Genomic DNA, 25704 nt, shown 5'->3' with positions numbered 1-25704 from the left:
AGGGATCTCTATTAACACCTTCAATGCTACAGGAGATTTTCCACCTGTGCTGCATTCCCAGATTTACCATTGTTCATGACGAGCTCAGCTCGTCATAAGCACACGACCAGTGTACTGCATGACGAGCTAGGCTCGTCATGAGCATGGAAGGGGTTAAGGAGTGAAAGACAGACAAGAAGGGCATATGGATATTTGCAAATCTGAGGATAGCTGACAGCAATAGTACTCTAGTGGAGTACTATTGTCCAAACATGGAGGACGTGGAACCTCTCAATTGCTTATGCTCAAAGCTAGCAGAAGTTCGCTCCCCAATAGTAATGACAGGAGACTTCCATTCCATGATGGATAATACTCTTGATAAGTCTGTTAATAATAGTTCTAATTTATCTTCCAAAATGTAAATTTACATTAGATGAATGTTGAGACTGATGGAATTTTGCGATATCTGGAGATTAGGGGCTGCAATAGAGCAATGATACATCTACTACAATAATAAATACAGACATTTATCAAGAATAGACTATTTCATGATAGACCAGGTAAAGAGGGAAGACTTCTTCAATGTAAAAAACTTAGCTGTACACCTGTTTTACCATACATCAGTCATCCTGGAAATAAAAATTGAGAGAGGGCACACTTCTGAGAGGTGAGCCCTAGATCATACACTTTGAGCAGACCAAGATTTTATAGACAGACTGAAATCAGAGGCTGCTAGTTTTTTAGAAATAAACATTGACTCAGCACCTTTAAACACAGTCTGGGATGCTTTTAAGGGCTTTATGAAGGGAGTCTTAATTAGCATATCTGCTCAGAATAATAAAGAATGCAGGAAGATAATGAAAAATTTAGAACAAGAGGTGGTCATCTTAGAAAGGCAATTATGGGATCAGTACCAGTCAAAGAACTGCAGAAGTGTGTTACCTAAGGAGATATAAGATACGGGAGGTGAGCAAGTTAGTCCACTTTGAGTACAGCAAGAATACAGGGAAACTCCTAACATGGAAAACTAAGATGACTAATAGAGATTACACAGGAATAGCAGCCCTCACAGCGATTTTCAGAAGACCTGAAACACCCCAACCCACTCAAAGGGTACCAGAGCCACCGGGTACTAGCTCTCCTGGTTGTCTGCTACTACAACCTGATGGAATGTATTGAGAACCAACTGCTCTGAGGACACCAGATGACACCTTCCAGTAGTCATACTGACTCCTGTGTTCCTCAGAGCCTCCATCCTCTGCCCATTGATGGTGACCAACTGCCTTTTTCAGTAGTCAATGGAAGAGCAGGTCTTAAGGTCTTATTTTTATGTCTTGGTACCTGTCTTTTGGAAGGTGGAAGACGCTTCTGCAAATGTTCTTTTCAGTGGATGGAATTATCTGACTCTCCTGCACTGACTCAAAGCTGGCTGCAGTGACAATACAGGGCAATTAGGCCCATTGTGGGAAGGGCAGAGCACAGGCTATGTAGGTGTATGTGGGGCTGTTATCAGCCCCTCCCTCCCATCCTTCTAACAAATGACCTATTGAGGCAGACCTAATCCCTCTGTTGTGTGACTGTCTGGGAGGAATTCACAAAGTCTAACTGTCAGTTACACCCAGTGATGTGACCAAAGACAGCTTGCAGGCATAAAGGGCTAATGACAGGAAAATGCCAATTTTCTAAAAATCGAATCAAAATTGTAATAAAAAACCACGACCTTACCTTTAAAGAGGGTTTATCATTACAAATGTATAGGTGTGACACACTAAATTTCGGCAGTCCCACAGTTTGTAGAACAGCACCAAGTCAAGGCCAGAAGTCAATTGCGGCGAGTTTGATAGGCAATGATCGACAGAAGGAACAGGTGACGCTACAGGAGTTCACACCACAGTCCATTGCAGGACTCAGAAACCCTGGACAGTGGCCTCGTGACTCTGCGCTTGAAGACAGGAGGATTCCATTGTCTAAGATGTATCATGATCTCCTTTGGATATTAATTTAAGGACCCACAGTTAAGATTTTCTGTATGGTGTGAACTCCTGTAGTGTCACCTGTTCCGCCGCAATTGACTTCTGGCCTTGACTTGGAGCTGTTCTACAAACTGTGGGACTGCCGAAATGTAGTTCCCTCACTACAATATCGTCCACGGACTTCTGCTTTTCGATATTACGACTATTTGATTTAGGCTGTGTTCTTTTGAGCCGGAAGATTCAGCGTGTGCAAGAGATATTCTTCTTGTTTAACTGTGCCTATGTACAGTTACGATAGAGATCGTGGTACTTGTGAATGAAAATAGGATTGGGATTATCATGTCCAAGGCCAATATTCTGTGTCCAACCTACAAGTCTACATGTATACTTTTTGCCCTGAGGAAGTTCCTTTTACAGGAACGAAATGCGTTGGCTGTTGTCTGTTGTTTTTATGAAGAATAATAAAGAACTTTTTGAAACAAAGTGACCAGTTTGTGACTTCTTCCCTGGTGCTGCCTCCACCTTTGCATTGAATTTCGTTTCTGGGTGTCCAGTGGGACCGAGCTGCAGCAAGTCCTGTGGTTGGCTGGCATAGGACTCTATTAAATATGGGACTATATGATTGATGTGCTCAGCGTAGAGTTAGCTGTAGGTTCATTTGTTGTACTAAAAATTATATGTAAGTAGGAAAGAAATTGGAGGGTAGACAAAGCTAAGGCGGACGGGTCTAATGCAGAGATATACGCAAGATCAACCAATTTCACTAACCTGACAGAGTGAAGACCATTGTGGAATCTGAGGAAGACTTCTACCACTGGAGGGGCTACTATTGGGTCTTTCAAAGACTACAACACTGCCTATGTTCACTAACCCCGCCAATGCCCAAGACCTTATCTTGCTGCTTCCTCCTCCAAGTGGGACACCTATACAGGTCAAGTATCAGACTTTCACAACATAATCACCAATAAGATCTTTTCTAGCCCCACATCACTATACTTAAGGACTGGTGGACTGATTTCCTGTACCTTGACCTCCAGGGCGATGACTTGACTGACTTTTATGGCCACTGGTAACAAGGCCCGGAAGGAAGCGCGCCTTAAATTCAGGCCCTTCATAATACTTCTTAGATGGTGCCGGACTCCTAAATGATTGCACAATAAGAGAGGGTGAAATGCTGGAGATGCAATTAACCGAATTACGATAGAGGACACATTCTCTGGGAATGCTTAGCATTGAGAAGTCTAGGGGCACATGACATTTGTCCTAGAACCTCAGGGACCACGTAAGCTTGGGATTGCCCTTTTTCATGAAAAGGACGATCTTACGGACATTGCGCAAAACATGATGAGGTGGTTTACTATCACCGTGGCCACAGCCAAGCTTTGTATACTCTGGCTCAGGATGTCTCCACATAGGTCTATATGCAAGCCTGGTTCTAAGAGATGTTGTTGTGGAAGAGGTGTGGCGCCGCGGCCAGGGCGACTGACGCTGGAATCTGGGGATCACGGTTCGATCCCCGGCTCCGGCGGCAGGTTAGCCCAGCACCATGTGACTCTGGGCAATAGCTTGCTTAATCTTCCCGACGGCCCCCAGCGCCTAGAGACCCTAACGGGTGATTGTGCGCTTTACAAATGTGGATTATTATGTTCAAATTAGCCTCCTACAAGATGGTCATATAAAGGCTTAAAGACCAGCTAGAGAAATTTGATTGTGGCTGGGGACACTTTCTACAAGCATTGCTGCCAAATGGAGGTGCTAATACCGGTGCGGAGTGATAGAGAAAAACAAGGGTACCCCAATATGTGAACCTGGGGTAGTAGGCTTTTTAGAAAAACAATGGTTCTGGTTTGGCCAAAAGGTCCATTGAAAAAGTGACCCTGTGGGGGATACTATGTTTGAGAATAGGAACGGCTACCTGCACATTCAGCGCAGGCAGCCGTAGCAGCAGGACATGCTCTGCTCTCTGTCCCTTGGCTTTCCTTTAGTGACCTGGGTTCTTCTATAAATAATTAATCAGCTCTGAGCTACCCACCTGAACAACTCAGCTGTTCCTCAAGAAACTGGGGAATTATCTCAGCTTCCATATCGCTATCACACACTAGTGTGAAGACTACTGCTGGGTTCCATAGGCGCTTCCTTTGATGCTGAATTATACCACATAAACACCCAAATTCAGCTTGCTCACTTATATGTCCTGAAGATGATCTTGAATAATTGAGATCGAAACGCCGTTGACCCCTTACAACATGAACTCCTCTCACTCTGTAAACATTTTTCAAGGAGCTTCCATTATTGTTGCCAATGCAATGTATTTATATTAATATCACCATCACTTTTCACGTTACGCTTATTGTCACTTATTGTGTGAGCACCTGAATACTATTGTTTTGGAAATAAAAATCTGTCATAAACTGACCTACATGTCCCTCTGTATATTGCTCATCGCTCCCTTGAAGAATGTACTTCCTACACTCAAACGTAGTGCTCCCCCACAGGGTCACATTTTGAATGGACCTTTTGGCCAAATACCGGTGCAGAGTCTTTCTCTTCACATATTGGATAGGCACCATCACTATAGGTTTCCTACCAGGGTTCCCCAACTGACAGGACAGCCAAACACAGACAGTGAGCCCATAAACAGGAGGTGGGCAGGATCTTTTTCCCCCTGTCGTCCCTGCAGAGTATTTGGACCAACCCAATCATACCTTACCTCAATCCACCCTATCACTACATTACCCACCTTTTAAGTGGGCATTCTTTAGGGGGGCTGTATAACTGAAGATAGTCTTCTCAAGCTCGTCGGAAGAAGGGATTAATATACTATACAATGCCAGATACACCAAAGTAGGGGCCGTAAGGTAGATGTGCCCTGGGTGAAGTTGGTTCTGGCGAGCGTATGTTGAGCATGCCACTAGAGATGCCTGTTTGGACCTGACAGACCAATGGCGACTTTTTGACATAGCTTGCACCGTGTGTTGTATTTTGATGTTTTGCAGCTAAAACAATAAAGAAAGGTTAAAAAAAGATAGTAAGAAAATTCTGAGGAAAACCTTCCCTTTGAAAAAGAAAAAAGGAAATCATGTTAAAATTTCATCTACTGCTTATTATAACTTGTAATGCTGTGTATAATGCAATTGCACACCACTGAAAAGTTTCCAAGTCCTCAAAGGAGGTGCCAACAGATTTATTAAAAAAAGGCGCTCCCTGTTAGAAAGCCTAACCTTAGGGAAACATTTCAGTTTACCTTGGGAGGGGGGGGGAGACAGGTAGCACTCAAATGACCACTGTCTACCCTCTCGGCAAACATGATTATTTTAGGCTTCACTTGTTCCTTTGAGGAACATAGGCTGCTTTAACAAACAAAAAAGTATCCCATTTAGGAATGCAAACTCAGTGATGGAGGTCAGCTGGTCTTTGAAGGCCACCACCCCTATGTTCGTAGCCAATCACAAATGGTCTCAAATAGTGACCTGCCTAGTTAATATTCACTATGGATGTCATTCTACGACAGGATATATTGCAATGCAACCTATCAATACATAGGCCACATCTAAAATGAAAAATGATCTTAGAAAGTCAGGGTGCGGTTTGCGATCATATTTTGCAGCCATCCATATGGCCCTATGTGCCTGGAGAGGAGCTCATCGGTTTTCCCGTTCTCCAGTGTCACTATCCATGTGATTTTTAGTTGTTATGTTTCTAACTCTAAGGATATGAATAGGTTAGGACCATCTTTTGCATTTCTTTGTAGCAAGCTTGCAAACAACAGCCACTATTTAGTAATCAGTAGAAATACCATACAGTATGATTGTCAGCATTTCCTTTTTTGTTCACAGAGATTGGTATTATCTCTGGATTTTTGCAGGATTTTGTACCTGATTGCTTCAAACTTTTGGAACTTCTGCATTTTTGAAAAACAAATAGCCAGGGTTCAAATTGCTTAATATGTCTGCACTATTTCCTGTCTGGAATGGGCCAAGTAAAAATGTAAGAATACTGACAAACTCACATGTCTGTGAGTCAGAACAAACATTCAAGGACATTCGAGCCCCAGCATGTCCACTCCCCATTTCTAGGAGTAGATTTACTACAATATCAATCTACATCATAATAGCATAATATAATGTGTAAGTATTTTTTTAAAGAAGAAAATCGTCTTTTGTGCACAACAAAAGAGGTTTTACTTCAAATAAAGACTATTGGCAAGTGAATTTTCACATAGTAAAGGGCATATTATGAGAGCCTTGTGTTCAGTTTGCACCACGCAAAGTGGTACATGGTGAAGCAAGGCTCTGAGTAAGATTCATGAAGCCACACAAAGGCACATACTGTGGTTTTGAGTGGCATCATAAATCTTGAGTAAGGCAATGCAGCGCAAATGGCTGTGTCACCTTACCCTGTGCAAGGGAGGCATTCCATGGGCCTTGTGGGGGGTGTTCCCACGCAACCTCCATGTTTTTTGACACATTTCCAGATTTACAAGGACTGGGAATGCATCAAAATCGTACACTTCCCCATTGTTGTTTGCTATCTACATTGATCCCTTTATTCGCAGTTTGGAATCTAATGCTGGTATTACTCCTATACTGTCCCAAGGCTATATGACTAAAACTCTTGCCTATGCCGACGATATCGCCATAGTAACACCAGATCGGGCATTGGCCTTACCTATGATTGAAAATGAGGCCAATAACTTTGGTAACGTGGCCGGCTACGCACTCAACCAGAGTAAAACCCAAGTGGTCCTAAACGATAAATGCACCATGGTAGATCCCTGTGTGACAACAAAAGCGACCTACCTAGGGGTATGTATCTCTTCCAAACTCGATAAGGTGGTCGAACTAAATCTGAACCCCCTGCTAGATAAAATGCAGAAAGATCTCCGTTGTTTGAATAATCTACACTTGTCCTTGATTGGCCGGGTAAATGCATTAAAAATGGTTTACTTTCCTAAACTGCTCTACATGTTCAGAGCAATTAATTTGGAAATCTCCGAATATTGGTTCAAACTGATGGAGCGTACTTTCTCTAGTTTTATTTGGTCCTATTCACTACCCCGAAAAACCTATAAGCTTTTGACTCTTCCTAAAGAAAAATGAGGTTTGGCCCTCCCTAACCTTAAGCTATATTATTGGGCATGTATGCTTTCATATAATCACAAACTCTTTTTGCTATTAGATAACAATGAGACAGTCGCAGGGGATGACCAACCATCAATTCATCAGCTGATACTAGGCAATAAGAGTAAAGGCTATTTATGGCGATTTCTCTATGATAGCTACCACAAAAAGGTCCGCCTAAAGACCTTACTAGCGGGGTTCAAAGCGTGGAAGGCTGTGAGGAAATTACTGGGCATAGGATGATTCTCGCTCTACTCCCCGCTAGGCAACAATCCGGCTCTCCCTGAAATTTTCAGAGGACCATGTATTGATCGATGGACTACAGCAGGAATTACACATCTTGGATGTCTTTTTTCAAATGAAGGGTTACACTCTTTTGAAACCTTGAGGGAAATATATCAATTGGAGTGGAGGGATTTTTTTAAATATCTGCAAATCAGAGATTTTTTAACACGAAGGATTAGGGAAAATACCTCCTTTGACAAAGTTCCGATAGCAGAAATTCTGAAAAAAACAAGGAATTTACAATTGGTGAGATATATTCTCTCTTGTTATCTCTATTTCCGGACAATCTTGAGAAAACAGCACAGAAGTGGCAGGCAAAATTGGCAATCACTATGGAAGAATTCAATTATGCCTATGAACTATCCCAAACTATACTAATGTCAACCAAACTGCAAGCACAGTTTTATAAGACTTGCTTTTTTATGTATTATACCCCAGATAGAATTGCTAAATGGGGAAGTGGGAGGGGTACATGCTGTTTTAGATGTACGCTACCTAATGCAGATTGCATACACATATTTTCCTCCTGCGCAAACCTATCCGCCTTAAAACTGAGCATTGGACAGTTTTTAACTAATGTTCTAAAAACCAAAATAGTCCTCTCTAATGAAATGATTTTGCTTGGGGCAACTAATCTTGCAGAACCATCCCCTGGACATGAACTAATATTTATTGCCATGGCAGTCTTAAGAATCTGTATCGCCTCCGCCTGGCTGGACCCTAACTCACCATCTTTTCAACAGTGGTTCTCTAGACTGTTAGCTATATTTAACTTGGAAATGGCTATATATAAAAGAAAAGGTAGAAGACGGAGGGCCAGGGGATTGAAAATCTGGAATCCCTTAATTGAGTGGTCCCAACTCCAAGGTAATTCCTTGTAATATAAAGCTATACTTAGCGCGATTGAAAAACTGTAAAAATTTAATTTGTTATGATTATAAATCGTTTTGGTTGTTTGATTGACTTATTTAGATAGTAATGTATGATTTACGAATTCTAATTTCCTAATTTATCTGTGTTTATATGTGAAGTATTCTCTGTTGAACCTGTCTGACTTGGGGGGGAGGGTTCTGTAACTAAAAAAATTCAATAAAGATATTTAAAAAAAAAAAATAATCGTACACTTCCCCAGAGGAGGTGAAACAGGGATAATATCCCTATTTCTCTTCTTTTTTCCTCATTCTATGAGTGATGCATTCTGCAGCATGCATAGAAGGAGGACTGCACCTCTATGGATTGATTGTTGTGCAAAAGGGTGCCCCTTTCTGCACAAAAACAATCCCGCTGACAATACAGGCACCCTGCGTTGGCACTATGCTGACGATACTGCACCAGCATCGGGTGAAAGGACAGGATAAATACGGTCCATTCCTGCCCTTTCACATTGATGTAGGGAAGTGCAGCAAGGTGATTTTCTGCACTGCCCTACTCTAAATCCCTATAAATGAGAGCTAGACCCTCATTTATGGGGATTTGGCATAGGTAAGCGCAGCAAGTCACCTTGCTGCACTGGTCTACGTCAAAGTGAAAAGGCAGGAATGAAGGATAGTTTTGTGCAGGAAGGGGTAACTTCCTGCACAAAAAACAATCCATAAAGGCACTTTCCTCCTTTTATGTGTACTGTAGCACACATAGAAAGAGGAAGAAATAAGGGGAAATGGAGATATTTCTCATTGTTACGCAAGCCCTGGGGAGGCATAAGATTTTGACACATCCCCAGGTTTACAAGTACTTGTAAATCTGGAAATGCGTCAAAAACCATTAGAGTTGCATGGAAGGACCCATCGCAATGCCCAAGGAATGCCTCCTTTGAACAGAGTAGGGCGGCACAGTGATTTAGGCTGGGTTGTCTTACTCAAGATTTATGAGGCCGCTCCAAACCACGCATTGTGGCTTCGTGTGGCTTTATACATTTGACTGAGAGCCTTCTGTCATGCATACACCACTTTGCGTGGTGCAAACGTGACGCAATGCTCTCATAAATATGCCCCTAAGTATTTTGTAAATCCATCTTGCTGATTTGAAAGCCTATGCTCTGTATGAGGGCACCAACTTCAGGATTTTTGGTTATTTAGCCTTTACTTGGTCAGACCAGGCCCATTATATTTTGTATTCCTATAACTTTTGTATGCACTCTTTTTTATTACACAACATTTCTATATGATAAATTTAATCCTGCACAATGTAAGTTCTCCCAGTGGTTTTGCAGCTATTTATTTTCTGGCCACTATAGGACTTCTCTCTTTCTTTCCACCATGGACTTCTGCTGGACATGGTTGCGTTTGGTTGTTATACTTTGTCAATGTTGTTAACATATAGTCTCATTACATTTTTGAAAATCGCCCTTCCAAAGTGATAGAAACGTCACAATGACAAAAAAAAAATGACGTCTTTAGAAGTATCAGTGTAGAGTAAATTCTTTCAGAACAGTTCACGATCTGATTCATGCAAGCATATTAAACCAATACCAATAACTCCAAGTGGGTTATTTCTAACTTTCAGATAATAAATCTTAGTTAGCAGAGGTCACAGTGATTAAGAGTAGACTTTCGATTTCAGTGATTTTGAGTCAATGGTGAAATTTGATTTTGTTGTGAAACAAACACTACGTTTGTTTTGTTTTCTACATTAGCATGCAACCAACCTACCTTCTTGGAACTGGATCCTATGTTCTTTTGGGGATATGAAGTGCTTCTTTGCTCTTTGCACTACTTTAGGCAAGTCAAAAATTGTGACTGTAGAATTTGGATGAATCTCAATAAACTGCTTCGCTAGTGCTCCTGAGCAGCCTTATAAAGAAAAACATAACAGGGACAAAAAGTCAGCAAACAACTTATATAGGCTATTAGGACGTTCCTATTGTCTGATGGAAAAAAAGAAAAACATGCTTTATTTACCAAAACATGAGCAAAATACAGGTTTCCAGTGCCAAGGCAATAGCTCCTAGAAATGGGCACCAGCTGATTGACGGATACTAATGTTTATCAGCTTTACTTTCTATACTTACAGCTAGAAATACATTGGAAGTGTAAAATAACCCAACAACCGATGATGAATAGTTATAATCTCTTTGTTGACATATTATATTTCTGCAGCACAAAAGGGTTGTGTAATGGAACAGTGCACGACTTAACAACGCATGCCTGTACCATGTGGTCTTAACCATGACAGTGTCTTTACCACACAGTGTTATTCTCAATACATGGTTGGTAAAAGGACTTGTTTGGTAAAGATCACACAAATGCCCCTCTGCCCTGAGCCCTAAAATTCGGCCCTCCTGCAGTCTATTGTACCGGCCCCAAACCTATAAACTACCCGATCTCCTATCCTGATCCTTAAAACGCGACCCCATAGCTCCAAAAACTACTCTGACCTTAGCTCCCCTCCCTTAGCCCTAAAACTAGCCCCACCCCCTAAAACCTCCCCCACCTCCCTCCTGCTTTAGTTCAACTGCCCCCTTGACTTGAAAACTGCCCCTTTCCTGTCCCCTGCCCTGAGTCCTAAATTCAGCCTCCTAACTCCAACCCAGCCCCCTCTCTGAGCACAAAAGCCTGCCCACACGACTAAACCACCCCCACCTCCCCCTGCCCCAGCCCAACTGCTCCTTTGGCCTGAAAACTTCCCTTTAATGTCCCCTGCACTGAGCCCTAAACCTCCAGACCACCCAGCCCTACAAACTACCCCACCCCCCCAAAACCCCACTTGTGTCACCACATTGCATCCTCTCCCAAACCTTCCTCTTCCTGCTTCCACCAGCCAGCCAGCAACTAGTCAGTGCATATGCCTTAACCAAGCATATGCGCAGTTGAGACATATGCGTGGTTAAAGCAAGCATGGTTACTCTTGCAAGGTCAGAACACACGTGGTTGAGGCTGAGTTGGTCTGACTGTTTCCCCCAAAGGCTTTGTCATAGTGTACTAGAGTTACTTTGCACATTCTGATTCGCCACAAGGCAGGTGTATGAAAGGGCTGGATCACCCTCTTTGCAAATTGGAAGGGACCATCAAAAGAGGAAAATCAGGGAGTTGGTGTTCACCAGTATAGGTGAATCATATGTCTGGACTCCTATTTGACCACCTCCCTTGTCAAGGCTGGTTCCCTTTTGGAACATAGGACCAGATGTAGGTGGGCAAATACCGGTTGGTAACGGTGAAATTCGTTAAATTTCACAGTTACCGACCGGTATTTAGCCATGTCAGATGTAGGGAAGGAATCGTAATAAGGAATCGGTAAATACCGATTCCTTAATACCGATTCCTGATTGGCCTTGCATTTAAGGAATCAGTAATACTGATTCCTTAAATGCAATGTAGGTAGCACTTAAAACAGTGCACCTCTGCCTTAACGAATCGCTATTTACCACCAACTTCAAGTTGGTGGTAAGTAGCGATTTCCTTTCCCAAAGCACTTTTTTGCTTTTTGAAATGTGCCATGTGGCACACATCCATGCCCCTAGGGCATGCATATGTGCCACATGTGCACACATGCACATTTCAGGGGTGCAACCTAGCACCCTTGAAATACCTCCCGGTATTACCGATTCGGTAATAAAAAAATCGATAATACCGTATCTCTTCACATTCATTTTTATGGGCCTCCACGCCCATAGGAATGAATGGGTAGGTATTCGGTATTACCGAATCTCAATTACCGATTCGGTAATAACGAATATTAAGAATTCAGTATTTTTTACCGAATTCTTACCTAGATCTGATATACCGATTTCTAAATACCGAATCTGTAAAATTCGGTATTTAGGAATCAGTATTTCCCTATTACCTACATCAGGCACAAAGAGATTTCCGTTGTCAAGCGCTGGACCAGGAGTTTCTTTTAAGCAGTCAGAAGGCAAGGGCAGAAAGTGTAAAGGGTGGATGACAATAGGTTGTGTTCATACCTGTCGACTCGCTCTCATTTGGCAGGTGTCACCTTCTATTCAATGATTTTCATCTGCCACAAAAGCTACATCTCTCCAAAGACTTCCATACTTTCCCCCTCTTTTCAAATCTGGCCCACCAGCCTTATTTGTTCTCGATTAACTGTATTGTGATCACCATCTTAAACATCTGGCATCACTATCGTTCAGGGCCAACAAATTGACAAGGATGTGTTTTGGATCAATCTGTGGCAATACAGAATGAACAAGATGGCTGCCTCCTTAAGGTGGTCTTGTCAGATTATCAACAAAAGTGGTTCTGCTCACAAAGCTTTCGAGTTGATGAAATGCAGGCCCAGGAGATTGTTTATATGAACCTGAGTCAGTTATTGATAATGCATTTCAATGTAAACATGTCTTCTGCATTTTGCTGCAAAGGCACTGTAATGCCTGGTGCAGAAACAATGCTCCCAGTATTTTTGCATGAGCAATGAAGATACTTGTAATCAGGGCTAAAGTGTCTGGCAGAAGATAAGGACAATAAGCCTGGGGAAGTCAATAGGAGTTCTGTGGGTAGAAGAAGCTGGTATTTAAGGTCAGGCGTGAGGAGAAATAGGCAGAGTAGAAAGGCATTCAATGCCTAATGCTAGAGCTACAGAGGATAGCAGAATGAAGGACGCTTTGAGGGGAATGAGTTTAAGATGACATTAGAGAAGGGGTTCAGACTGTTAGTTCAGCAGTTGCAGGAGGAAAATAAGCTCCAGCATGGAAGGGAAGTGTAGATGGGAAAGGGGAAAGGAGAAGTGTAAGGAAGGGAATGCAGGGTATATTGGATTGAGAATTAAAAAATGACTGTCAGTTGAAAAGCAGAGACAAAGACCAAAGTTGAAAAATTAGTGAAGCTTAGGTGAATGAGGAGAAAGTATGCAATGGAATCCCTACAGGCACACTTGAAACAGCAGGGCACACCTTGGTTGCAATTGAAAGGATCTCAAGCAAACCAAACAATGAATGATGAATGGCCCTACCTATTGATCACGGTATTCCAGGAATACATTTCAGAAAGTATATGTAAGTCAAAAAGGGCGTTGACCGTGGTTTCATAACTGTCTGCTTATGATGAAAAAGAGAAGCACTCCTACTTTAACTTCACGGTAGAAGCTCTGGCTCACCAAGCATATTTTTAGTAGCAAATCGCCATTATTTATTGGTTGTTTATGTGCAGGAAGGGCCACCTTCCTAAATATAAACAATCATAAATGCCAGCACACATACACAAAGTAAAAAAGAGGAGAAATAAAAGTATTTCTCCTTGGTGCACCATTTTAACGCCTATGATTTACACCTCCTTATAAATCTGGGACACCACCAAAACACAATAGATGTTGTGGAGGAACACCCACAGCAACACCAATTGCAGGCCCCTTTCACAAAGATACCTGCATAAAAGGATACCATATTTACAAAGCGGCATTAAGCCACAAAACATGACTTAACACCACTATGTAAAATGGAGCAGGGCATTCCACCACCGGAATGTCAAAAAATGGTCGTTCCAGTGGTGCAATCTCCATTTAAATATGCCCCCAAATGTTTTATTTGTTTAATTGGATAGTATTTTTAGTTGCAAACACATTAGCAGGTTCATCTTCATGTGAATATTACTTACCGCCTAGGTCACACACCTTTGAGAAAGGCGAAAGATTGAAGGCTGATATTACATCTCTGCCACTTATTCTGCATATGGAATCCATGTACTGCATAAACTTTAATACGTCATCCTCTTCCCTGATATGACAAAAATATGTAAATTTGCATTTTCAAGTGTACCTAACTTCAAAGGTAAGACCAACTGTCAAGTTTGCATACAGAGTAAAAGATTGAGATGTTTCTTTTTAAATCCAACCATGGTTTGCTTATGTAGCCCACATTTAATGAAGGTAGACAATGGTTCACATTAACATGGTTATTTGTCAAGATTGTGCAAAGTTGATGAGGTTCAGTTTCTCTTCAATCTTGTATGATTTTTTGAGATGGGGATTTCACTTACACGACTACCACTATCTCATAACTAGGTGTGGTCCTAGAATTTAAATGCTCAGTGCAGTGTCAAAAAAGCTCTTATTTAAAAGGTGGCATTAAGACACGTTAAGGGTTCTTAACACCGCTTTATAAATAAGGAGAAGGGGATAGCGCCATCAGAATGTTGCTAAAAGTGATGTTCTGGTTGCGATATCACCTTGTAAAATATGCCCCATAATCATTTTGGGGAGGTCTGTTAATAGTTCTTCCAGTTCCTAATAATAAATGGTGTCATATCAAAAAGCATTCAGAAATTTGAAGTGAACTCGAACTAAAGAAAGCTGTTCTCCCCAACAGCATCCCCAAATGTCCCGCAACAGGAAACAGCTAGTGATTCTATGATATGTGAGCATCAGTTGATGTCTGGGGTCTGTACAAGCTACAAAAAACCCAGGGAGGGTGCAGATTGAGACTGGTTGACATCTGCTTCCTCTCACTATACAATAAATAATTCAAAGATGGACTCGGATAAAATGGTATTAAACATGATGCTTGGGAAACAGCTATTACAACGTGGCCATTAGCACGCACTACTGTTATAATTCAGTTGTTGACACGCATTTACCATTACCACGCACAATCTATACCCACAGGATTTTACAATGCATATGCCTTTGCCATGCATGCCTTTACATCGAATTTAGTTGTAAAGCCATGAATGGTAAAGGCATATGCATTTTAAATGGAAGTAGAAGGTACATATATATATATATAAATATCGCCACACTCCAATCCACCAGCCATCGCTCCTCACTCCGCGGGTGCTCACTTAACGTACGGTGGAGTACGTATTTTATTCCACACAACGATTCCTCAATCCCACAAACCGCCTTCTAAAAGAGCGCACTCTGGAGCCATGGATTTTTGTAAATAATTCTTTTAATGCTTCGTTTCTGCAATTTAAATCGACAAACGCATTTCGGCATGCTTGCCTTTTTCAGTGTCAGTAATTAATTGGTGTCTTGTTTTTAAATAAAGTTGTACTATACAATTATTTTACAAACAGTGACATAAACAGTGTCTTGGAGTTAAGAAATCAAAACACAATCGCTCGTCATGTAGCAGACATATTAGATTGGTCATTGTGACAAGTATTAAATACACAGTATTGTTTTATATACAAATCAATTCATAATGGTGAGTTTTGTGCTAAAATCACGCGTTCACCATTAGGCGCCAATGCGTAACTGCTTATGTACATCAATTTTGGTGTGACCTCCGTTGCCGATGTCAGGTAAATTGAATTCAATCCGCATTTGCTGTGCTGATCGCACCGGTGCACAGTTCAGTGTGGCGCAGCTTCCTTTGTTCACAAGATGGTGCGAGTTTCACGGCAGGGCGCCGCGTAAGTAATTTTGTTGTCCAAAGTGCCCAAGAGCTTTAAACTCGCACTCCCAGCAAATGTCACCTTCTGGCATTGAACATGGAAACAGACCTCGGCATGTCAGGAAACTTTTTATTTCATTTGCCTACGCGTTTCGAGGCGGCAGCCTCTTCTTCCTGGGCTCCTGCTGAAAACCGTCTTGTGGAATATTCTTAATTGCTTGAACAGCAAATGTGGATTTAATTCAATTTACCTGACATCGTGGAGCCCACTAAAGGTGTTGTAATTCATTTAAAATGCTGCATAAATTTGAAAACTGACATGGAGCCCACTATGGGTGTTTCAATGCATTTCAAAGGACCACAAGTCCCTACATGCACCAAAATCAGCGTGATGAGCGTGGCCCACTGATGGCAGTACAGTTGCAAGCAATTAAGAAATTCCACAAGCCGGTTTTCAGCAGGAGCCCAGGAAGAAGAGGCTGCCACCTCGAAACGCGTAGGCAAATGAAATAAAAAGTTTCCTGACATGCCGAGGTCTGTTTCCATGTTCAATGCCAGAAGGTGACATTTGCTGGGAGTGCGAGTTTAAAGCTCTTGGGCACTTTGGATGACAAGATGGACACCAGAGACAAAAGAGCCCAAATGTAGCACACATATCACCCAGATGTAGCCCAAATATAGCCCAATGACAGAATGTCCCAGAGTGTTCTAAAGAACAACTAGAACGCTAACAGTCTTACTTATGACAAAATTACAGCACACCTGAAGCCATCTTGATTGGAATAAAGCGGTAACGCCTAAAACATTTAATTTGCAAAGGAACAAAATGAGGGGGTTCATTTTGCCACAGAAATTATGATTAGTGCTGCAGAAAGAAAAATTAGGGCACATTTTGACTTCTCAAATCCTCTTCTATTTCATTAAAAAATTCTGACATGCAGACTGAAACATGCACTTTGAATACCATCAGCTGACTTCCCTGGTGAGCAGTATCTTTACTACAGTGATCTAATGAGCACCGCTAGTGCTTACATTCCGAATTTATGGCAAATGTGTGACACATCTGAATGCCTTCTTGATGGTACCAAAGTAAGCAAGCATTGAAAATGCAATAGGTTTCGCCCTCCTTTAAGTTAAAGCAATTCTGTTTGTAATTAGGTGGCTTTTTAGCTTTGCTTGTATTAGTGTTTTTCAAACTTTCATGTACATAACATGCATTTGTATGCGTATATGTATATGTATGCATGCATTTATATTTGTATTTATACAGATATGCATTTTATATATATGTTTATATATGTATGTATATACATATATATAAATGCATATGCATATATATATGTGCATATGTGTGCGTGTAGAGAGAGGTAGAGAGAGGTAGAGAGATAGAGGTAGAGAGGTAGAGGTGTAGAGGTAGAGGTGTAGAGGTAGAAAGGTAGAGGTAGATAGTAGTAGAGAGAGAGGTAGAGAGTAGCGAGTGAGTATTAGAGAGTAGAGAGTGAGTAGTAGAGAGTAGTAGAGAGTAGTAGAGAGTAGTAGAGAGAGTAGCAGAGAGTGAGTAGTGGAGAGTAGTAGAGTGAGTAGTAGAGCGTGAGTAGTAGAGAGTGAGTATTAGAGTGAGTAGTAGAAGAGAGTAGTAGAGAGTGAGTAGTAGAATGAGTAGTAGAGTGAGTAGTAGAGAGAGTAGTAGAGAGTAGTAGAGAGAGAGAGTAGTAGAGAGTGAGTAGTAGAGAGTAGTAGAGAGTGAGTAGTAGAGAGAGTAGTAGAGAGTAGTAGAGTATTAGAGAATGAGTAGTAGAGAGTAGTGGAGTAGTAGATAGTGAGTAGTAGAAAGTGAGTAGTAGAGTGAGTAATAGGGAGTAGTAGAGAGTGAGTAGTAGAGTGAGTAGTGGAGAGTAGTACAGAGCAAGTAGTAGAGTGTGTAGTAGAGAGTGAGTAGAAGAGAGTAGTAGAGAGAGAGTAGTAGAGTGAGTAGTAGAGAGTGAGAAGTAGAGAGAGTAGTAGAGAGTGAGTAGTAGAGAGTAGTAGAGAGCGAGTAGTAGAGAGTGAGTAGTGGAGAGTGAGTAGTAGAGAGTAGTAGAGAGCTAGTAGTAGAGAGTGAGTAGTAGAGAGTGAGTAGTAGAGACTAAGTAGTAGAGAGAGAGTAGTAGAGAGTGAGTAGTAGAGAGTAAGTAGTAGAGAGAGAGTAGTAGAGAGTGAGTAGTAGAGTAGTAGAGAGTAGTAGAGAGTGAGTAGTAGAGAGAGAGTAGTAGAGAGAGTAGTAGAGAGCAGGAGAGTAGTAAAGAGTGAGTAGTAGAGAGCGAGTAGTAGAGATTGAGTAGGGGAGAGTGAGTCATAGAGAGTAGTAGAGAGTGAGTAGTAGAGAGTGAATAGTAGAGAGTGAGTAGTAGAGAGTGGTAAAGAGAGTAGTAGAGAGTGATAGTAGAGAGACAGAATAGTAGAGGTTAGTAGAGAGTGAGTAGTAGAGTAGTAGAGGGGGTGTAGTAGAGAGTAGTAGAGAGTAGTAGTGAGTAGTGGAGAGTAGTAGAGACTGAGTAGTAGAGAGTAGTAGTAGGGAATAGTAGCGAGTGAGTAGTAGAGAGTAGTAAAGAGTGAGTAGTAGAGAGTGAATAGTAGAGAGTGAGTAGTAGAGAGTGAGTACTAGTGAGAGAGTAGAAGAGAGTAGTAGAGAGTGAGTAGTAGAGAGTAGTAGAGTAGTAGAGAGTGAGAAGTAGAGTAGTAGAGAGTGAGTAGTAGAGAGAGAGTACTAGAGCGTAGTAGAGAGTGAGTAGTAGAGAGCGAATAGTAGAGAGTAATAGAGAAAGTAGTAGAGAGTGAGTAGTAGAGAGTGAGTAGTAGAGATTAGTAGAGAAGTAGAGAGTGAGTAGTAGAGCGAGAGTAGTAGAGAGTGAGTAGTAGAGTAGTAGAGAGTAGTCAGTCAGTGTCAGTCAGTGTCAGTCAGTCAGTGTCAGTGTCAGTCAGTCAGTAAGTGTCAGTCAATCAGTTTCAGTCAGTGTCAGTCAATCAGTGTCAGTCAGTGTCATTCAGTCAGTGTCAGTCAATCAGTGTCAGTCAGTCAGTGTCAGTCAGTCAGTGTCAGTCAATCAGTGTCAGTCAGTGTGAGTCAGTCAGTGTCAGTCAATCAGTGTCAGTCCGTGTCAGTCGGTGTCAGTGTCAGTCAGTGTCAATCAGTCAGTGTCAGTCAGTCAGTCAGTGTCAGCTAGAGCAGCTCTGCTGACCTGGTTCTCTCCCTCTAAAGCAGCTCTGCTGACCTGGTTTCTCTGGCTCTACAGCAGGTCTTCTGACCTGGTTCTCTGGCTCTAGAGCAGCTCAGCAGACCCAGTTCTTAGGCTACAGAGCAGCTCTGCTGATCTGGTTCTCTGGCTCTAAAGCAGCTCTGCTGACCCGGTTCTATGACTCTAAAGCAGTTCTGCTGACATGGTTCTCTGGCTCTAGAGCAGCTCTGCTGACCTGCTTCTCTCCCTCTAGAGCAGCTCTGCTGACCCGGTTCTCTCCCTCTAAAGCGCTCTACTGACCTGGTTTCTCTGGCTCTACAGCAGCTCTGCTGACCTGGTTCTCTGGCTCTAGAGCAGCTCTGCTGGCCTGATTCTTAGCCTCTAGAGCAGCTCTGCTGACCTGGTTCTCTGGCTCTAAAGCAGCTCTGCTGACCTGGTTCTCTGGCTCTAAAGCAGCGCTGCTGACCTGGTTCTCTGGCTCTAAAGCAGCTCTGCTGACTTGGTTCTCTCGCTCTAGAGCAGCTCTGCTGACCTGGTTTCTCTGGCTCTACAGCAGCTCTGCTGACCTGGTTCTCAGGCTCTAAAGCTGCTTTGCTGGCTAGGTTCTCTGGCTCTAAAGCAGCTCTGCTGACCTGGTTTTCTCCTTCTAAATCAGCTCTGCTGACCTGGTTTCTCTGGCTCTACAGCAGCTCTGCGGACCTGGTTCTCTGGCTCTAGAGCAACTCTGCTAACCTAGTTCTTAGTCTCTAGAGCAGCTCTGCTGACCTGGTTCCCCGGCTCTAAAGCAGCTCTGCTGACCTGGTTCTCTGGCTCTACAGCAGCTCTGCTGACCTGGTTTTCTCCCTCTAAAGCAGCTCTGCTGACCTGGTTCTCTCGCTCTAAAGCAGCTCTACTGATCTGGTTTCTCTGGTTCTACAGCAGCTCTGCTGACCAGGTTCTCTGGCTCTAGAGCAGCTCTGCTGACCTGGTTCTTAGGCTCTAGAGCAGCTCTGCTGACCTGGTTTTCTGGCTCAAAAGCAGCTCTGCTGACCTGGTTCTCTGGCTCAAAAGCAGCTCTGCTGACCTGGTTCTCTGGCTCAAAAGCAGCTCTGCTGACCTGGTTCTATGGCTCTGAGCAGCTCTGCTGACCTGGTTCTCTCCCTCTAAATCAGCTCTGCTGACCCGGTTCTCTGCCTCTAGAGCAGCTCTGCTGACCTTGGTCTATGGCTCTAAAGCAGTTCTGCTGACCTGGTTCTCTGGCTCTAGAGCAGCTCTGCTGACCTGGTTTTCTGGCTCTAAAGCAGCTCTGCTGACCTGGTTCTCTCCCTCTAAAGCAGCTCTACTGACCTGGTTTCTCTGGCTCTAGAGCAGCTCTGCTGACCTGGTTCTCTGGCTCTAAAGCAACTCTACTGAGCTGGTTCTCTCCCCTTAACCCCTTCCATGCTGGGCCGATTCCGCCGCTGTGCAATAAACAAAAGAACAGGGCGGGGCCGTTACGAACCCCAGCCGTCATCAGCACACAAGCGTGGAGCGTGACGGCTGGGGTTCATCATCAGCATGGAAGGGGTTAAAGCAGATCTGTTGACCTGGTTCTCTGCCTCTAGAGCAGCTCTGCTGACCTGGTTCTCTGGCTCTAAAGCAGCTCTGCTGACCTGGTTCTATGGTTCTAAAGCAGCTCTGCTGACCTGGTTCTCTGGCTCCAGAGCAGCTCTGCTGACCTGGTTCTCTGGCTCTAGAGCAGCTCTGCTGGCCTGATTCTTAGCCTCTAGAGCAGCTCTGCTGACCTGGTTCTCTGGCTCTAAAGCAGCTCTGCTGACCTGGTTCCCTGGCTCTAAAGCAGCTCTGCTGACCTGGTTCTCTGGCTCTAAAGCAGCTCTGCTGACTTGGTTCTCTCGCTCTAGAGCAGCTCTGCTGACCTGGTTTCTCTGGCTCTACAGCAGCTCTGCTGACCTGGTTCTCAGGCTCTAAAGCTGCTTTGCTGGCTAGGTTCTCTGGCTCTAAAGCAGCTCTGCTGACCTGGTTTTCTCCTTCTAAATCAGCTCTGCTGACCTGGTTTCTCTGGCTCTACAGCAGCTCTGCGGACCTGGTTCTCTGGCTCTAGAGCAACTCTGCTAACCTAGTTCTTAGTCTCTAGAGCAGCTCTGCTGACCTGGTTCCCCGGCTCTAAAGCAGCTCTGCTGACCTGGTTCTCTGGCTCTAAAGCAGCTCTGCTGACCTGGTTTTCTCCCTCTAAAGCAGCTCTGCTGACCTGGTTCTCTCGCTCTAAAGCAGCTCTACTGATCTGGTTTCTCTGGCTCTACAGCAGCTCTGCTGACCAGGTTCTCTGGCTCTAGAGCAGCTCTGCTGACCTGGTTCTTAGGCTCTAGAGCAGCTCTGCTGACCTGGTTTTCTGGCTCAAAAGCAGCTCTGCTGACCTGGTTCTCTGGCTCAAAAGCAGCTCTGCTGACCTGGTTCTCTGGCTCAAAAGCAGCTCTGCTGACCTGGTTCTATGGCTCTAGAGCAGCTCTGCTGACCTGGTTCTCTCCCTCTAAATCAGCTCTGCTGACCCGGTTCTCTGCCTCTAGAGCAGCTCTGCTGACCTTGGTCTATGGCTCTAAAGCAGTTCTGCTGACCTGGTTCTCTGGCTCTAGAGCAGCTCTGCTGACCTGGTTTTCTGGCTCTAAAGCAGCTCTGCTGACCTGGTTCTCTCCCTCTAAAGCAGCTCTACTGACCTGGTTTCTCTGGCTCTAGAGCAGCTCTGCTGACCTGGTTCTCTGGCTCTAAAGCAACTCTACTGAGCTGGTTCTCTCCCCTTAACCCCTTCCATGCTGGGCCGATTCCGCCGCTGTGCAATAAACAAAAGAACAGGGCGGGGCCGTTACGAACCCAAGCCGTCATCAGCACACAAGCGTGGAGCGTGACGGCTGGGGTTCATCATCAGCATGGAAGGGGTTAAAGCAGATCTGTTGACCTGGTTCTCTGCCTCTAGAGCAGCTCTGCTGACCTGGTTCTCAGGCTCTAAAGCAGCTCTGCTGACCTGGTTCTATGGTTCTAAAGCAGCTCTGCTGACCTGGTTCTCTGGCTCCAGAGCAGCTCTGCTGACCTGGTTCTCTGGCTCTAAAACAGCTCTGCTGACCTGGTTCTCTCCCTCTATAGAGCTCTGCTGACCTGGTTCTCTGGCTCTAAAGCACCTCTGCTGACCTGGTTCTCTGGCTCTAGAGCAGCTCTGCTGACCTGGTTCACTGGCTCCAAAGCGGTTCTGCTGACCTGGTTCTCTCCCTCTTAGGCACCTCTGCTGACCTGGTTTCTCTGGCTCTACAGCAGCTCTGCTGACCTGGTTCTCGGCCTCTAGAACAGCTCTGCTGACCTGGGTCTCTGGCTCTAGAGCAGCTCTGCTGACCTGGGTCTCTAATTCTAGAGCAGCTCTGCTTCTCAGGCTCTAGAGCAGCTCTGCTGACCTGGTTCTCTGGCTCTACAGCGGCTCTGCTGAACTGGTTTCTCTGGCTCTACAGCAGCTCTGCTGACCTGGTTCTCTGCGCTCACGATGCACGCACCCGAATTCTCGAAAATATATTTAAAAATAATATTTTATTTTAAGTACAAGTATATTATTTTTATGAATTTCTTAGATAATCTCTTGCCCTAATATGTAGACATATACATATAACTTTGGAACATAATTTTTTTTGCGGGAGTTGCGCACCTAGCGTGCCCCAGCACGTATATGACGTCACGCGGGACCCACCACCGTGCAAGCGTCTCGTACCGTAATGCGCATGTGTCGCAAATGCGCGGGAGCATGAGTCGCGGCTGGTCGCATACCAATCGCGCACATCACGTAATATTAAATGTATATGATGTAACTGAAAAACACGCAGCCTTGAAAATTCATTGAAAAAACCATAGGTTTTTTAAATGCTAATTCCTAACTATAACGTGTGAGAAACCTATGGTTTTTTCAGTGAATATATATATATATATTACCTACTGGCGGTCGCCAGTAGGTAGTGTTAGTTCTAGAGCAGCTCTGCTGACCTGGTTCTCTGTCTCAAAAGCAGCTCTGCTGACCTGGTTCTCTGGCTCAAAAGCAGCTCTGCTGACCTGGTTCTATGGCTCTAGAGCAGCTCTGCTGACCTGATTCTCTGGCTCTAGAGCAGCTCTGCTGACCTGGTTCTCTCCCTCTAAATCAGCTCTGCTGACCCGGTTCTCTGCCTCTAGAGCAGCTCTGCTGACCTTGGTCTATGGCTCTAAAGCAGTTCTGCTGACCTGGTTCTCTGGCTCTAGAGCAGCTCTGCTGACCTGGTTTTCTGGCTCTAAAGCAGCTCTGCTGACCTGGTTCTCTCCCTCCCTCTAAAGCAGCTCTGCTGACCTGGTTTCTCTGGCTCTAGAGCAGCTCTGCTGACCTGGTTCTCTGGCTCTAAAGCAACTCTACTGAGCTGGTTCTCTCCCCTTAACCCCTTCCATGCTGGGCCGATTCCGCCGCTGCGCAATAAACAAAAGAACAGGGCGGGGCCGTTACGAACCCCAGCCGTCATCAGCACACGAGCACCGTGGAGCGTGACGGCTGGGGTTCATCATCAGCATGGAAGGGGTTAAAGCAGCTCTGTTGACCTGGTTCTCTGCCTCTAGAGCAGCTCTGCTGACCTGGTTCTCTGGCTCTAAAGCAGCTCTGCTGACCTGGTTCTATGGTTCTAAAGCAGCTCTGCTGACCTGGTTCTCTGGCTCCAGAGCAGCTCTGCTGACCTGGTTCCCTGGCTCTAAAGCAGCTCTGCTGACCTGGTTCTCTCCCTCTATAGAGCTCTGCTGACCTGGTTCTCTGGCTCTAAAGCACCTCTGCTGACCTGGTTCTCTGGCTCTAGAGCAGCTCTGCTGACCTGGTTCTCTGGCTCCAAAGCAGTTCTGCTGACCTGGTTCTCTCCCTCTTAGGCACCTCTGCTGACCTGGTTTCTCTGGCTCTACAGCAGCTCTGCTGACCTGGTTCTCGGCCTCTAGAACAGCTCTGCTGACCTGGGTCTCTGGCTCTAGAGCAGCTCTGCTGACCTGGGTCTCTAATTCTAGAGCAGCTCTGCTGACCTGCTTCTCTGGCTCTAGAACAGCTCTGCTGACCTGGGTCTCTGGCTCTAGAGCAGCTCTGCTGACCTGGGTCTCTAATTCTAGAGCAGCTCTGCTGACCTGCTTCTCTGGCTCTAGAGCAGCTCTGCTGACCTGGTTCTCTGCGATCACGATGCACGCACCCGACTTCTCGAAAATATATTTAAAAATAATATTTTATTTTAAGTACAAGCATATTATTTTTATGAATTTCTTAGATGAACTCTTGTCCTAATATGTAGACACATACATATAATTTTGGAACATAATTTTTTTTGCGGGAGTTGCGCACCTAGCGTGCCCCAGCACGTATATGACGTCACGCGGGACCCACCACCGTGCAAGCGTCTCGTACCGTAATGCGCATGTGTCGCGAATGCGCGGGAGCATGAGTCGCGGCTGGTCGCATACCAATCGCGCACATCACGTAATATTAAATGTATATGATGTAACTGAAAAACACGCAGCCTTGAAAATTCAGTGAAAAAAACATAGGTTTTTTAAATGCTAATTCCTAACTATAACGTGTGAGAAACCTATGGTTTTTTCAGTGAATATATATATATATATTACCTACTGGCGGTCGCCAGTAGGTAGTGTTAGTTCTAGAGCAGCTCTGCTGACCTGGTTCTCTGTCTCAAAAGCAGCTCTGCTGACCTGGTTATCTGGCTCAAAAGCAGCTCTGCTGACCTGGTTCTATGGCTCTAGAGCAGCTCTGCTGACCTGATTCTCTGGCTCTAGAGCAGCTCTGCTGACCTGGTTCTCTCCCTCTAAATCAGCTCTGCTGACCCGGTTCTCTGCCTCTAGAGCAGCTCTGCTGACCTTGGTCTATGGCTCTAAAGCAGTTCTGCTGACCTGGTTCTCTGGCTCTAGAGCAGCTCTGCTGACCTGGTTTTCTGGCTCTAAAGCAGCTCTGCTGACCTGGTTCTCTCCCTCCCTCTAAAGCAGCTCTGCTGACCTGGTTTCTCTGGCTCTAGAGTAGCTCTGCTGACCTGGTTCTCTGGCTCTAAAGCAACTCTACTGAGCTGGTTCTCTCCCCTTAACCCCATCCATGCTGGGCCGATTCCGCCGCTGCGCAATAAACAAAAGAACAGGGCGGGGCCGTTACGAACCCCAGCCGTCATCAGCACACGAGCACCGTGGAGCGTGACGGCTGGGGTTCATCATCAGCATGGAAGGGGTTAAAGCAGCTCTGTTGACCTGGTTCTCTGCCTCTAGAGCAGCTCTGCTGACCTGGTTCTCTGGCTCTAAAGCAGCTCAGCTGACCTGGTTCTATGGTTCTAAAGCAGCTCTGCTGACCTGGTTCTCTGGCTCCAGAGCAGCTCTGCTGACCTGGTTCCCTGGCTCTAAAGCAGCTCTGCTGACCTGGTTCTCTCCCTCTATAGAGCTCTGCTGACCTGGTTCTCTGGCTCTAAAGCACCTCTGCTGACCTGGTTCTCTGGCTCTAGAGCAGCTCTGCTGACCTGGTTCTCTGGCTCCAAAGCAGTTCTGCTGACCTGGTTCTCTCCCTCTTAGGCACCTCTGCTGACCTGGTTTCTCTGGCTCTACAGCAGCTCTGCTGACCTGGTTCTCGGCCTCTAGAACAGCTCTGCTGACCTGGGTCTCTGGCTCTAGAGCAGCTCTGCTGACCTGGGTCTCTAATTCTAGAGCAGCTCTGCTGACCTGCTTCTCTGGCTCTAGAACAGCTCTGCTGACCTGGGTCTCTGGCTCTAGAGCAGCTCTGCTGACCTGGGTCTCTAATTCTAGAGCAGCTCTGCTGACCTGCTTCTCTGGCTCTAGAGCAGCTCTGCTGACCTGGT

General features: G+C 44.6%; 1 protein-coding gene across 1 annotated transcript in view; it reads right to left on the bottom strand.

Moving 5' to 3' along the window:
• LOC144773796 (acetylserotonin O-methyltransferase-like) overlaps positions 1–25704 on the bottom strand; it is a 409197-nt gene that overhangs the window by 219109 nt on the left and 164384 nt on the right. Inside the window, exons 4-5 of the mRNA XM_078658902.1 lie at positions 13903–14021; positions 10006–10146 (exon numbers count right to left, since the gene is read on the bottom strand). Of these exons, the coding sequence (XP_078515028.1) occupies positions 10006–10146; positions 13903–14021 (260 nt within the window). The remainder of the gene's footprint in view (positions 1–10005; positions 10147–13902; positions 14022–25704) is intronic.

Source organism: Lissotriton helveticus, chromosome 8 (genome assembly GCF_964261635.1).
Source record: "Lissotriton helveticus chromosome 8, aLisHel1.1, whole genome shotgun sequence".
Classification (NCBI taxonomy): Eukaryota; Metazoa; Chordata; class Amphibia; order Caudata; family Salamandridae; genus Lissotriton; species Lissotriton helveticus.
This window is presented reverse-complemented; position numbering and strand designations above follow the sequence as displayed.